We start from the raw sequence: 13,056 nt of genomic DNA, 5'->3' as shown, positions 1-13,056 counted from the left end.
CAGGAATAGACTATGACATACACCATGGGCAGCCATTGCTGCTAGTAGAGAGGGTCATGGGCGGTTCCAGCTCTCAAGCATTCAGCAAAAGGTCCCATCCAGCTTATGTCACAATCCCTATCTTAGACCCCTTAACCCAGCATGCCATGGTCTCCGAACCCAGGGAAAGGCCCTTCCTCCAAACACCAGTGTCGGGAGTCTGAAGGGACTGAGGAAGGGTCAGGGGCTCTAGTTCCAGGATAAGTAGGACAAGTGAGCAGACCAGTGTGCAGATGCTGAGAAGGGTAAGAGAGTTCCCAGGCATCGAGGTTACAGGGACAACTTGTTCTTTCCAAAGTTCCACTCGGATCAGTGTTTCTGGTTCAGTACTGACCATACAGGCCTGGGTTCTATCCCACGAGCTCTGGAAGGGCATTTGCAAAATGGAAATCCTTCTACCTCACTCAGCCTCTTGGCCCTGTGTCACTGGATGGGCTCAGCATAGAGCCAACCTTGAGGTTCTGAGCATCTCTAAGAAATGCAGATGGGGCAGGGAGGAGAGGAGGGAGGTGGAGGTGGTTGGGGGGAGTGGGGGATTGCAAAACAAAAACACTTATATGCCATTTACCAAAATTTTTCCTCCTTTCTTTTAAAGCTGTGTTTCCTCAAGGGAAAGCTTTTATTTGTGTGTGAGTAAAATTTTGCTCTCTTAATGAATTGAAAGCAGAACATGACGAGAGTGTTTCTGTCCCTGTGACAAAGAACAAAGAAGCAGCTCACAGGCCTTCGGCAGCCAGCGTTGTCACCCTCTCCATCCCCTACTCTCTCCCTGTCCTTGCCTCCCATCCTAGCAGAGTTGAGGCCTGGCAACACATCACCCCAACTCCAGAGCCCTGGCTGAGGCAGCTGGCCTGGCCTGCAGGAAACACCACAGCTTCCCTTGTCGAGAGCCTGGGAGGGGGACAGCCTGAGGAGGGGGCAGGCGGGGGGGCAGGTGTGGTCTCGGGAGGCTTGGGGGCTGCGTTTCTTGCTGATTTGGAGGACTGTGGGAAAAGAGATGGAAAGAGAGATTCACAGAGTTGATGTCCCACTTTCCTTGCCAAGACCACCATCTCTGAGGACAAGGCCTGCTTTTCTGGAAGACCTGGCCTCAGCCCTTGGATTACTGGGATGACTTCTCTAGGTCAGAAGAAGTTTCGTCAGAGGACTCACCAGCCCCCTTCTGCTGCCCCAGTGCTCACCCACCCTGTCCCCTTCCCTCTCGGAGGAGTGAATGGTTTCTTGACTTTCACTTTTGGCTTTTGGTTTGGGGGACCACAGCCTCAGTTTTGGAGTGTTGTCGGTTCTGGCGTTAGCTTATCAGCCACGTCTCTTTCCAGCCTTGGTTGAGGTAGCTAGGGTGTGGGTTAAGCTGTCTCTGGGGCATGGGTTTTCACTCTGAGGTCAACCTTCACAGCCAGAACTGCTTTTCCCTCAGCAGCTTTTGGGCGAGTCCTGAGTCATTGCATCTGTTCCCGTCCCTACCCCAGGGGCCCTGGGAGAGGTCCCTCTAGTCCCGGCAGAGGCGCCACCTATGGGGAGAAGGTGGTGGTGGTCTCGGCCTCCACACTCATGGAGGAACGCCGGGTGTGCCTGCAGGAAGACCACTGCCGGAGCCGCTCCTGGCTGAGGCAGCCCAAGTCCTTGAAGAGCTTGAAGAGGTCATTGCGGAACTTGACGCCGATGAAAGCGTACAAGAAAGGGTTGACGCAGCAGCGGACACAGGCCAGGCTGTAGGTGACATCGTAGGCGATGTTGAGCTGCTTGCTGAGCTCACAGGTGCTGCTGGTGATGTTGAAGGTGGCCACCGTCTGGGCCAGGACCACCCCATTGTAGGGCAGCTGGAAGACTATGAAGACCACAACCACGGCGATGATCACCTTGATGGCCTTGTTGCGCTCAAAGTTGCGTGCCTGGAGCAGGGTGCGGATGATGACGAGGTAGCAGAAGCTCATGGCCAGCAGGGGCACCAGAAAGCCTATCACCATCTGGGCCACCTGGATGGTGATAAAGGCCTCCACGTGCTCAGTGATGAGGGAGCACCGCCACGTTTGCTCGCTGCTGCTCTTCTGGATGCCACTGTACAGCACTTCTGGGGTGGACAGCACCATGGCCAGCATCCAGATACCCACGCAGGACAGCTTGCTGATGAGAAGGACACGGGCGCGGTGGCGGTGGGCCGAGACGGCCTGGACAATGGCCACATAGCGGTCGATGCTGATGCAAAGAAGTAGGAGCATGCCGCTGAAGAAGCTCATTTTGTAGATGCCAAAAATGAGCTTGCAGAAGTGGACACCAAAAGCCCAGGGCTTGGCTGCACTGTAGGCCCAGAAGGGCAGGGTCAGGAGGAAGAGGATGTCTGCCACGGCCAGGTTGAGCAGGTAGGTATCAGTCATGGTCTTGAGCCTCTTGAAATAGATGTAGGTCAACACGACCAATCCATTGCCCAGTAGGCCCACGAAGCAAATGACTGAGTACATGATCGGGAGGAACCAGGCCTTAAAGTTCCGCACGTCTTTCTTGAAGCACAGAGACTCATACAACGTGTAGTCCACCGTGGTGTTGTCTCCGATGTAATCATCTGTTACCTCGTCTTGGCACAAGCACACCTGCTGGGAAGGAAACGAAAGCAAACAATCCAGCTTAGCCAGGTGTGTCCAAATCCGGATTCAGCTCACAGCAGTGGTTTCAAAGTGTGGTCCCCATCACCAGCATCACCAGCATCACCAGCATCACCAGCATCACCAGCATCACCTGGGAGCTCGTTAGATATGCAAATTCTCAGACCTTACATGATTGTTGCTGAACCAGAAACTCAAGGGGTGGGGCTCAGGAATCTGTATTTTTCTAAGCTCATCACATGATTCTTTGGTTTGAAATTAGTGCTTTTTAAATTTTAACTTCTGTGTGAATGAACTGGGGATCTTGTTATGTACGTCCTGATTCAGTAAGCTGGGGCAGGACCTGAGATTCTACATTCCTACTGATAAGTAGTAGGGGTCTGATTTTTTCCAACTCGGAGACTGGACCTTACATGGGTTTTCAGTGGATTAGAAATAGCCTGAGGGGCTTTGGGGTCAGGTGAGACTTGAGCTGGTTAAACACACTTTCTCTCTCTCAGTCTCAGTTTCTTGCCTGTGAAATGGAGATGACTCCTATCTCCTTCACATGGTGGTTGTGAGGTGCCCAGCCTAGCTTCTGCCACCATTTCATCTCCATGGAGGAAGCTCTGTGAGAGCAGGAATGTGTGTCTTCTGGAACCTCCTTTAGCAACTGGTGGAAAGAGTTTTCCAGAAGGCTACAAAATCCCTCAGCCTTTGACAGAAAACCCACCTGGGAGTCAAGGTTCCGGAGGGCCTGGAGTGAGAGTAAGGAAGCCATGAAGCCCGGGGTTTGGGGCAGATGGCTGGATGGGGGTGGTGAGAGACCTGGAGACTTTATGGATAGCTGGTGCCCACACAGCACCCAGCAGGAGCCCACACCAGGGCCCTAGTGCATGCGCTGCACTCCGTGAATGGATGACCGGCTGCAGGCTGTGACCGAGTTCCTACTGGCAGCTGTGCCCCTGGAAGGAAGTGTGGCTCCCGCTCTCTGTCTGAGCTCTCACCCCCTCCCTCACCTCTCTGCCTCGCTCTTCCTCACAGTCTCTTCCGGCAGATCCCAATCAGCCAGGCTCAGCTGCTTGGGCTTTTTTTAGCCTGTCTGCAGGGCTGGGTGAAGGTTCCACAGCCTGCTGTGATTTTATCAGTGAAGGAGGGGACGCACGTGCCTCTGTGCACAGCGATGGATGGGCAGGGAGCTGGGCTGGAAGAGCTGCCTCAGAAGCTCAGGGTGCTTCCTCTGGGAACTGGACTCTTAGCAGCGCAACAAAAATAGATTTCTATACAATTGGAGAGCTGAGCGGACTCCCCCACATCTTGTCTCTGAATTTCTCACTTCCAAATTCTAGATTCATTGCTTATCCTGCTTGGGGACAGGGTGAGGACAAAACAATGTCCAGGGGCCTTTTCTTTGGACATTATTAGCTTGAGAGGAAAAGTCAGGGGCAACCCTCTTTCCCCCGTCCAGGCGTGGTTGCAGCCTAGGTTCCCTGGGAGAGGCCCAAGGCCTTACGTCTGGAGTCCCCATACATGAGGGGATCTGGGCCTTCCTGAAGGGCAGTACTCCCACCCTCTATGAAGTGTGCTCCCCAGCACCCCGTCCTGCCTTCTCGTCTCCACCCCACACCTTACTCCTGCTCCACAACCCCACCCCCAGGTCTTGACACCTCTGCAGCCCACAGCCCCACCACATCCTGCCCTGTCTGAGCCCCCCTCCCCCCAGTGAAGGAGAAGAATGAGCCACAACTGTCCTCCTCCCCTCCCCAACTTTCCAGCCTCCACCGCCAGCACCAGTGATCCAGCGCCCCCCCAGAGTCCTGGAGACAGAGGAGAGAGGGGGAGCGGGGGGATGGGGAAGGGGCCAGGCAGTGGGCCGTGGCCCAAGCTCTGGGGGACCTCTGGGATGGGGTTTTGGGAACAGTGCCCAGCTTGGGGCCTGCCTCTGGCCTGAGCTCCTGGAAAGCTGCCCCTCTGGCCTCCAGGCGTGGGGAAGAGCCAAATTCTGAAGCACTGCCTCTCCAGCTCTGGGCTCAGCCGGGCCTCCCCCCACCCCCCGGGAGAGCTCCCACCTCTAACACGCGGGGGGAAAGCCGACTCTGTGAGTTATGGTTTCTTCTGACTCTGGCACTTGGCGGGACACATTTTCTCTTTCCATTTCTGGGATCGAGAAATGGAACCTCGTAAGGTGGGGGGATCTTTGCTCCTGCAGAGTTCAGGCTCCTGTAAAGTATGTGCTCCATCTACCATGTTCCCTCCGGTGTCCGGGGGGCCCCATCCTTTCTTCCCTCCCCCCACAGGGAGGCCAGATGGGTCTCTATTTTGCAAAAGAAAAGGGCCTGCAAGGGGAGCCTTCGGTTGAAGGTTGGGGGGAGGCAAATTTGGAGTGATAGGATAGTAACCAGGTCACCAGACCAAGGGTTCTTTTCTCAGCTCACTTGTGGACTTTTACACCTGTGGGTGTGTGTACACGTGTAAAACCTGGTAACCTCACAGCCTTTGCATTTTGCAGCTCTTCTCTCTCCCAGAACTCAGTTGGATTCCATGTTTCTGTCTCCTGGGTGGGGAGATTAGAGATGGGGTGGGGAAGGTGGTGGTAAGTTATTTACCCCCATGTTTTAATTTAAATTCAGTAAAGGAAGTCCAGAGAACATCTGTGGCTCTCCAGGGTCACTCAAGAGATGGGGGGTGGGGTGGGGCGGGCATCAGCTTAATGAATGGCAGGTGGGTTTGTGTCTGGTCTTCTGTTTCCTTCTAGCAAATGCCTAGCTCCTCCACCAGAATCCCTGGCTTCGGAGCGGGGTGTGGAGAAGGGAACAGAGCTTTCCTTGGCAAGAAACCTCACCTGGAAAATGACAAGCAGAGCCACCACCAGCACGCTTTTCATTGGTTTCCCTGTGGGAGACAAGGCGAGAAAGTTATTGCTTGGCAGAGACAACTCTTTGTTATTAAAGAAAGCAGTGGAGGGGGAGACACTCTTGGGGACTTTCATCCCAGGCTCCAGGCATGCGTTTGCAGAAAAAGAACATCAGAACCAGATTGTGCCTTTGAACACCTGGCCCGCTGCCTGCATCGCTGTCCTCACCTCCTTCCCGGCCTCCTGCACTCCCAGGTCCCGGAAAGAAGCAGGATCAGGGTGCAGGGAAGCCCCTCCCCACCTCCTCTTGGCCCATCTGGGGCTTCTTCTGGAGCAGGTCAGCATCAACCGACCCTGCCTCTTAGGGCCGAGCACCCTCCACCTGCCCCAGATTCTGCAGGAGGAGGAAGCAAGGCCCTGAGGTGGAGGCGTGTGTGTACACATGTCCTGCACTGCTTGGGGACCTGGGAGCATCTCTCCTGTGTCCAGGTGAGTGGGCAGTCATGTATGAATTCCTGAGTGTCTCCTGGGGAGGCAGGCAGAGGAAATAGGGTGATTTCACAGGGCTGGGTGTAGGAGTGAGGTTACTTATTGGCTTTTCAACAGTGGGAGAGTGCTTTAGGGGACCTACTGGCTCCCCAGCACCCCCTCATTCAGCTGACATTCTTTCAGCACTGACTGTTGGCTCATGGGGCCCACCCCTTAGCTTGCCTTTGGGGCAGGCACCTCTTTCCTTTTACCTAATGCAGGCCCAGAATCGAGGAGGTGCCCAGGAATTATGTGCTGAAGAATAAATGAATGAATGGAGGAATGCCCTGCCAAGGGAGGGAGCATCAAGGTGGCCTGAGAGGACACCGAGAGGGGACACTGCCCTTTGGCAGTGTGGTAGGATGGACACTATTCCCTGATGTAACTCTGCTTTTTCCCCTGCTTAACTGAAGTGTGTGTATGTATTTTCTCTCCTTCAACTTGTTTTCTAATCCAAGGCCTTGGGTGATGGGTAGAAGAGGGAGCAGGGTCACCTTTGGTAAGGGACACGTTCTGGAAATCAGGTGGCTCTTCCTGGGTCTGAGGAGCAGATGGAGGGCCAGGTTCGCCCAAGGCCTGGATGTGCTGTGGACAGCTGCTCAGCTCTGCTTTGTGGCTGAGCCTTGGGCTGACCTGTACTTTATTTCCTCCTCAGGGCTGAGCAGGGAGGACAGGTGACTGAGTAATTTATGCAGAAGTCTTATCTCACCTGCCTGTCCGAGAGCATCCCCAGGGCAGGAGCTGGGCCTTCTTTGCCCTGGCAGCCCCCTCCCTGTACCCTGACCCTCAGTTCCTAGCCACAGCCTGGCCTACAGGAGAGTCAGTAACTGTGATGTTACATGTGGACGCTAAGGCAGGACTTGCAGGCCCGTCACAGCTCCAGTCTCAGTAGGGACAGGAGGCTGGGGGCCTTCTGGAGGCTATGGAAGTGGCTCAAGCCCAGTGGATTATATCTTTGGCCACAGTACCACCTGCTGGAAACCTAGCTGCATGACACCCAGTTGCAGTTTATTAGTGGTTTCAGGGGCACGGCATAAGGTCAGGGATTCAGGGCTTGTGAGTTCCACAGGGAAGAGGAAGGGCACCAGTTCACATAAATAAATAGATATTTCTCCCACCTCAAGCAAATTATCCTGCATGCTAGACATGTCTTCCTAAATCATTGCTCTGATGCCAGCCCCCACCGTGCCTTCCTCTTAAATCCTTAGGGGCTCAACCCAGCCCTAAGGATGAAGCCCCTATTTTCAGCGTGGCAGTCAAGTCCTGCACTGTACTTGAACCTACCTTCCTAGCTGTATCTTCTATTTCTTGGGACAGGCGCCCGCTGATCCACTGTCCCCGTGTGCCTGAGCGTTGTGGTCCTGGTGGGAATGGATCCTTGGGCAGCATAGCTCCCCCTCCTCATACTCCTTTCTCCCTGAGTTACCCCTTGAGCCTCTGAGCTTGAGTCCGCGTGTCTACACCTAACAACACTGTCTTCAGGGTCCAGTGCACCACCCACCTTCCACTGACTCATCTTGATGTCAAGTGCTCGAGGTTTCTTTAAACACGTAAATGTCCTTTGGCTACTCTAGAGAAAGCCCACTCTGACTGTCAGTGAGAACTGAGAAACCTCAAAATTTTCACAAGTCACACCAAAGAAAATACAAGGAGCAAGAACTGTGTTTCTGTTTTACTCTGCTGATCCTTCTCCTGGGCCCTGTCCCCTTCCTTTTGCTCCTGTTGGGAGGAGGGGGAGTGTGGGGGTGCTGGGCTGTGTATGCGTGTGCGTGTGTGTGTGTGTGATTTCTCATTCCAGGTGTCTTGGAGATGGGTGAACGGGGGTCTTGTAGTTCAGAACAGGCTGTTTTCAAGAAAGGTAACAGGGGAACTTAGGGGAACTCTCGTGTGGGGCAGAGGAGTCAGTGGCCATGAGTCAGACCATTCCCGCCTGTTACAAAGTCATAAAGCAACTGGTCTTGGGCAGCAGCTTGAGTGGGACCAATGAAGTTGGGAATCTTGGGGTTAAAGAGTGGTTGACCTGGGTTTTGGGTGTTTTCAGAGTTCTTGAGTTTTCAGTAATGATCATCATGAAAAGAAAATTCCCTAGAACTCCAACTCGAGCCCCCAGCATGAGACATCCTGCCTGGGAGGAGGGGGTTGCTGGCTGGCTAACACTCCAAGTCCTGACCTTACATCCCCACATTTTCTAGGCCAACCGGGCTGCTCAGGAAATCACAGCTGACCACCAGCTTGTCCCAAGAGCTGCCCCGAGTTTTTCTCTCTCTGGACTTCCTCACCTGTCAACATAACTTTTCTCTTTCTGGGGGGCAGAAGGAAGCAGGGAAGCAGTAAGAGATCTTGGGAGGAGGTAAGAGGCTTGGGGGACCCCCTTTCAGACAACTGGCAGGGAACCGTGAGAGCTGGCTGGCTCTTGTTGCCCCTGTGATATCAACTGCTTTATCCAGTGATTGAATACATATTTATTGAGCTTTCACTATGCACCAAACTGTCTACAAGTACAAACCTGTTTCATCTTCACAAAAACCCTATGAGGAATAACTACTATTATCCACACTTGCCAATGAGGAAACTGAGGCACACCAAGATTAGTAACTTTCCCAGAGTCACACAACTGGCCAGGAGTGGAGCTGGGCTTTGAACCCATCTGAGTCTGGAAACCTTGCTCTTAACCATTCTTTTGTGCTGCCACGTAGTCTGTATGTTTCTCTCCCTCATAACATCGTGTGAACTACCCCTTGTGATTCTCATTCTATATTCCAGAAAATAGAGGTCCAGAGAGGTCAAGCCACTTGCTTGGGGTCACGCAGCTGCAAAGAGATGGACCTGAGATGTGAATGGGGCAACATGATATGGGCTCCCACTACTGCATCAAGCTACACTTCTGATGAGTCTGCTGTGTGTAGGGTCCTGCATGGAGCACGAAGGAAATCCTCACCGCCCCACATCCTGTTGGTCACCAGTTCTGTTGCTTCTATCCCCTGACATCTCTCAGGGCCAGCTCTGCCTCTGTCCTGACATATGGCTCTGTGGCCCCTTTGCTGCCACAGAGTTCCTTCCAAAACACAAATCTCATCCTTTAACTCACCCAGTTAAAAAAGACAAACCTTCACTGGCTCCCCACTACTTTCAGGAAAGAGTCCAAACTCCGCAGGGACGCACCACACACAGGTTTAAGGATTGCCCCGCCCTTCCTTTTTATCTTCCTCCTGGGCATGGCCAGCTTCTTTATATGCCCCTCACCTTGCTTCTTTCTCATCTCTATTTCTTTTTCCAGAGCTGACCATCTATGATCCTGCAGGCTGAGTCCCCAGGTTACTCTACTTGCCTGCATGGAGTTTTTAAAATATTGAATTTAGATGCCTTTAGGTGACCCAAACTCCCTCTGATTCACTCTCCTCCACTTCCCATATCTTATGCTCTTTCCCTCTTTTACCTTATTGGCCTCTGATGGAAGTAGAATTTGCCATTCCTGCCATGTCCTGGGTCCCTTGCTCCTCCTTGTTTCGTGTGACAACTCCTACACACCCATCAAAAGTCAACTTAAACGCCTCCCTGACTCACGTTTACTATCCCCTTCTTGTCTTGCCCTTACCCCATCAACACTGTACCTCGCTTTATCTCAGTGGCTTATTGATGTACATGTCTCTCTCCCCACGACACTGGTCATCCCTGAATTCATCAGGCAATGATAGTTGACCGAAAGAAAGTACCAGGAGTACGAACGAGGAGAAATGTTTCCCACATCTACCACTGGGTGCAGTCTCTCCTCCCCAGCCAAGTTCCTGGAAGGCCAGGAGGGATCGGCCCTGGATTCTTTCAGCATCCCTCTCTGCCACCATTACGACTATGCTGTGAGACAGAGGTCTCTCAAAAGTTTGTCTATCTTTGCTTTTGACAATTCTGACTGAGATCTTTGGCCCCATTGCTCGAAGGTGCAGAGGGTGCCTCAGAACAGTTCATTCAAATTGTGAAAAAGGCCAGCTCAGCCCTGCTTTGGAGTTTTCATTCTGTGTAACAGAAACCCTGCCTCCTCACCCACATTTTGCTCCCTGCTGAGCACACGAGAGTGAAAAACAGTTCTTCGTGGCTTGCCCTCCCTACCAACGGCCCAGAGCCCGTTTTGAGCAAAGCTTCTCAGTGGCTGACCCTACTACCAGTATTTCGGGTTCAACCGTTGGGGCGCTCTCGAATTGAGTGACAAAGCAAGAACCTCCCTTCCTCCCGGACCAGAGATTGCCTGCCCTCCCCCCATCAGAGCCTATGAGTCCAGTACCCCCAATCCTAGTCTGGTGGGAGGCACTAAGTGCTGGGCTGGGGCTGGCTCTCAGGCTCCCTGAGCCAATCGTCCATCTTCCCAACTCCATGTTAGTCGTGTGGATGGCTTGAAATCAGCTAGGGCGGGAGAATTTACACTAGGGAAACTGGCAAGCACTACTCATTCAGGGCCTTTCCTCCACCCTGGGGAGCTGCTTTTCTAACACGTAGCAGCACACTCCTGGGCCATGCTTGGTTTTCTTCATGGGGAGGCTGGAGCAGGGTCTCCCGTGGATGCCTGCATTCCAGGATTGTGGTCTGTGGGGGTGGATGTTGGGGTGTGGGATTAGTAACTGGGAGGACAGGAAGTTGGAAGAGATTTTGAAAAACTAAAATTTACTGACTTCTTGATACCATTCATTCATTCATTCCACAAACACATCAGCTCACATCCCCTAAGCACATGGGGATGCAGAAATTGAAGAATCAGACCCGGCCTTCTAGGAGTTCACGGTCAGTGGGCGGGGGTGACCGCTTTAACCCTTTCACAGCTGCTCGCTAGGGCCAGACCCAGGGTTCACGGGGATGGGGAAGGAAGACATCAAGTCAAAGAGGCTGTGGTGTGGCAGGGAGGGTGTGAGGACAGCACCAGGGAACCTTCACTTTTAAAGCCAACGCCTTGCGGCTTTGAGGCCGCTGTGGTGCTTCGATTGCTGGTGAATCAAGCCATCCAGGAACCTGGCTTCATAGCCTCAGCCGGGTCTGACTTGAAAGCTGAGATTTATAAATGGGGTGTCTGGAGCTGGATGAACCCTTTGGTGCTTCCCTTGTACACCCCCTGGTCAAGTCCGAGGTTAGACCAGAGGAAGGACTGTTTACAGAGAAGAGTCATCTGCCTGGGTAGAGTAAGCGAGCTTTGCTCAGGAACAGGGGGCCACGCTGGAGGCTTGGTGGTGACGTCTGCAAGCTGAACGCCCTTTGCCATCCCATTGCATGTTGCCCACCCACCCCTGAACCTGTAGGAAGCAGCAGCAACGGAGCAACCACAGCTTGCACATGCAGTGCACAGAATCATCCACACAACGCGGTCACCTTGAACTTGCTCCTCCTCCTAACCCCAAAAGGGCAGGGATTCTACTACCTATGTAGTAGGGGAGAAAGGTGGGAATCATAGAGGGAGGTGGAAGGTCCTGATTCCCAGGAGGAGAATTTCTCCCTGACGGAACTGTCCTCAGAGGTCCCAGATAGCTTTACCCATTGCCCCAAGCTGAAAACAGGGTCAGTCCAAGCCCAGCCCTGCCACTTTCTTCTGTCCCTGCTGTTATAGAAAGACATGACCCTGGCTCCCCTTGTCCTTCCTGGCACTGATTGATGGTTGCCCCCTCCTCCAGGTCTATCAGGGCAGGTGCACCCCTCCTGGAACAACAGGGTGGCATTTTCTGGAAGCACCCACAATTCCCACCAAATCAGACCCACTTTCTCCAGGAGGCTCCCCCATGCCTTCCACCCCCATTCCACAGGGTCATTTGGGGTGCCGAGACCCTGGTACTATTCCTTCCATGCGAGGAGACTCACTCACCCAGGTCCATGACACTTTCTGGGCCGCTGAAACCGCACAGGAAGGCTATGCCCCGGCCTGCTGCTGCCCCTGTCTGGGGAGGAAGTGGTTCGAACCCCTTTTAAGTGTGAGGGGAGCCACCCTCTTCTCTGCCCCTCCCACCCCTGCTCCTCCCTCCAACCCTCTCTGCCTCACTCCCAGCCCATCTGGTGCCTTCAGGGACCACAGAGAATATGGAAAGGTGACTGAGTGACAGTTCCAGTCACTGGTCATAGGATCCTGAATCATAAGATCATTTACATTCGAAAAACCCCCTGTGCCATGTGGGAGAGCTTAGATGAGGGGCTATTTATTGATCCAACAAAAGTTTATGGTATGAATATTACATTCCAAGCCAGGGGTTAAGTGTTGTGGAGAGTCAGAGATGAGTGAGAAATGTGTCCCCATCCTTCCCTTGCCCTGCTCAGTGTCACAGGGAACCTCATTTCCTAGATGACTTTCCCTCTGGCTTCTGGGTCGATTTGGCTGAGGGGAGGCACTAACAGATGATGGGAGGTAGAAGGAAGGGATGTGCTAGGACGTATCTTTTTTCTTATCCTTTCCTTTCCTTTCTTTTGTAGTGACAGCTCTATTGAGATATAATTCAGAGACCATAAAATTCACCTTTTAAAAGTGGACAATTCAATGGTTTTTGTGTACTCACAGAGTTGTGCAACCATCACCACAGTTCTAGAACATTTTCTTATCATCGCTTGCAACAACCCTGAAATCATTAGCAATGGCCCCTATCTCCCCTCAACCCCTCCCCGCAGCACCCGGTAACCACAGATCGACTTTCTATCTCTATAGATTTGCCTATTCTGGATATTTCACATAAATAGAAGTACTGTATGCAGTATGTGGCCTTTGTGTCTGGCTTCTTTCAATTAGCATGTTTTAAAGGTTCATCCATGTTGTAGCATGTATCAGTTCTTTGTTTCTTTTTATGGCTGAATAATATTCCATTGTACGAATATACCACATTTTGTTTATCCATCATTAGTTGGACATATGGGTTATTTCTACTTTTTAACTATTATGAATAATGTTGCTATATTTGTGTACAAGTTTTTGTGTGGACATATGCTTTTATTTCTTTTGGGTATATGCCTGGGGTTGGAATTGTTGGATCATATGGTAACTATGTAAATGTTTAACATTTTGAGGAATGATCAAACTGTTTTCCAAAGTGGGCACACCAT

General features: G+C 52.4%; 1 protein-coding gene across 1 annotated transcript; it reads right to left on the bottom strand.

The window, feature by feature from the left end:
* Positions 1 to 1,550: 1,550 nt before the first annotated feature.
* CCR7 (C-C motif chemokine receptor 7) lies at positions 1,551 to 11,846 on the bottom strand. The gene is made up of 3 exons (XM_063113156.1): positions 11,837 to 11,846; positions 5,461 to 5,510; positions 1,551 to 2,627 (listed from the first exon to the last, which is right to left on the bottom strand). The coding sequence occupies exons 1-3, from the start codon at positions 11,844 to 11,846 to the stop codon at positions 1,551 to 1,553; spliced, it is 1,137 nt and encodes a 378-aa protein (XP_062969226.1).
* Positions 11,847 to 13,056: the final 1,210 nt, after the last annotated feature.

Source organism: Cynocephalus volans, chromosome 10 (genome assembly GCF_027409185.1).
Source record: "Cynocephalus volans isolate mCynVol1 chromosome 10, mCynVol1.pri, whole genome shotgun sequence".
NCBI lineage: Eukaryota > Metazoa > Chordata > Mammalia > Dermoptera > Cynocephalidae > Cynocephalus > Cynocephalus volans.
The sequence above is the reverse complement of the archived record's forward strand: the minus strand, read 5'-3'. Positions and strand labels throughout refer to the sequence as shown.

What these genes read in the sequence shown, in the direction of transcription:
- CCR7 (XM_063113156.1), bottom strand. An exon ending in CTCTGCTTGTCATTTTCCAG is followed by an intron (nt 2,628 to 5,460) that starts GTGAGGTTTCTT and finishes CCTTCCCAGCAG; the next exon opens with GTGTGCTTGTGCCAAGACGA.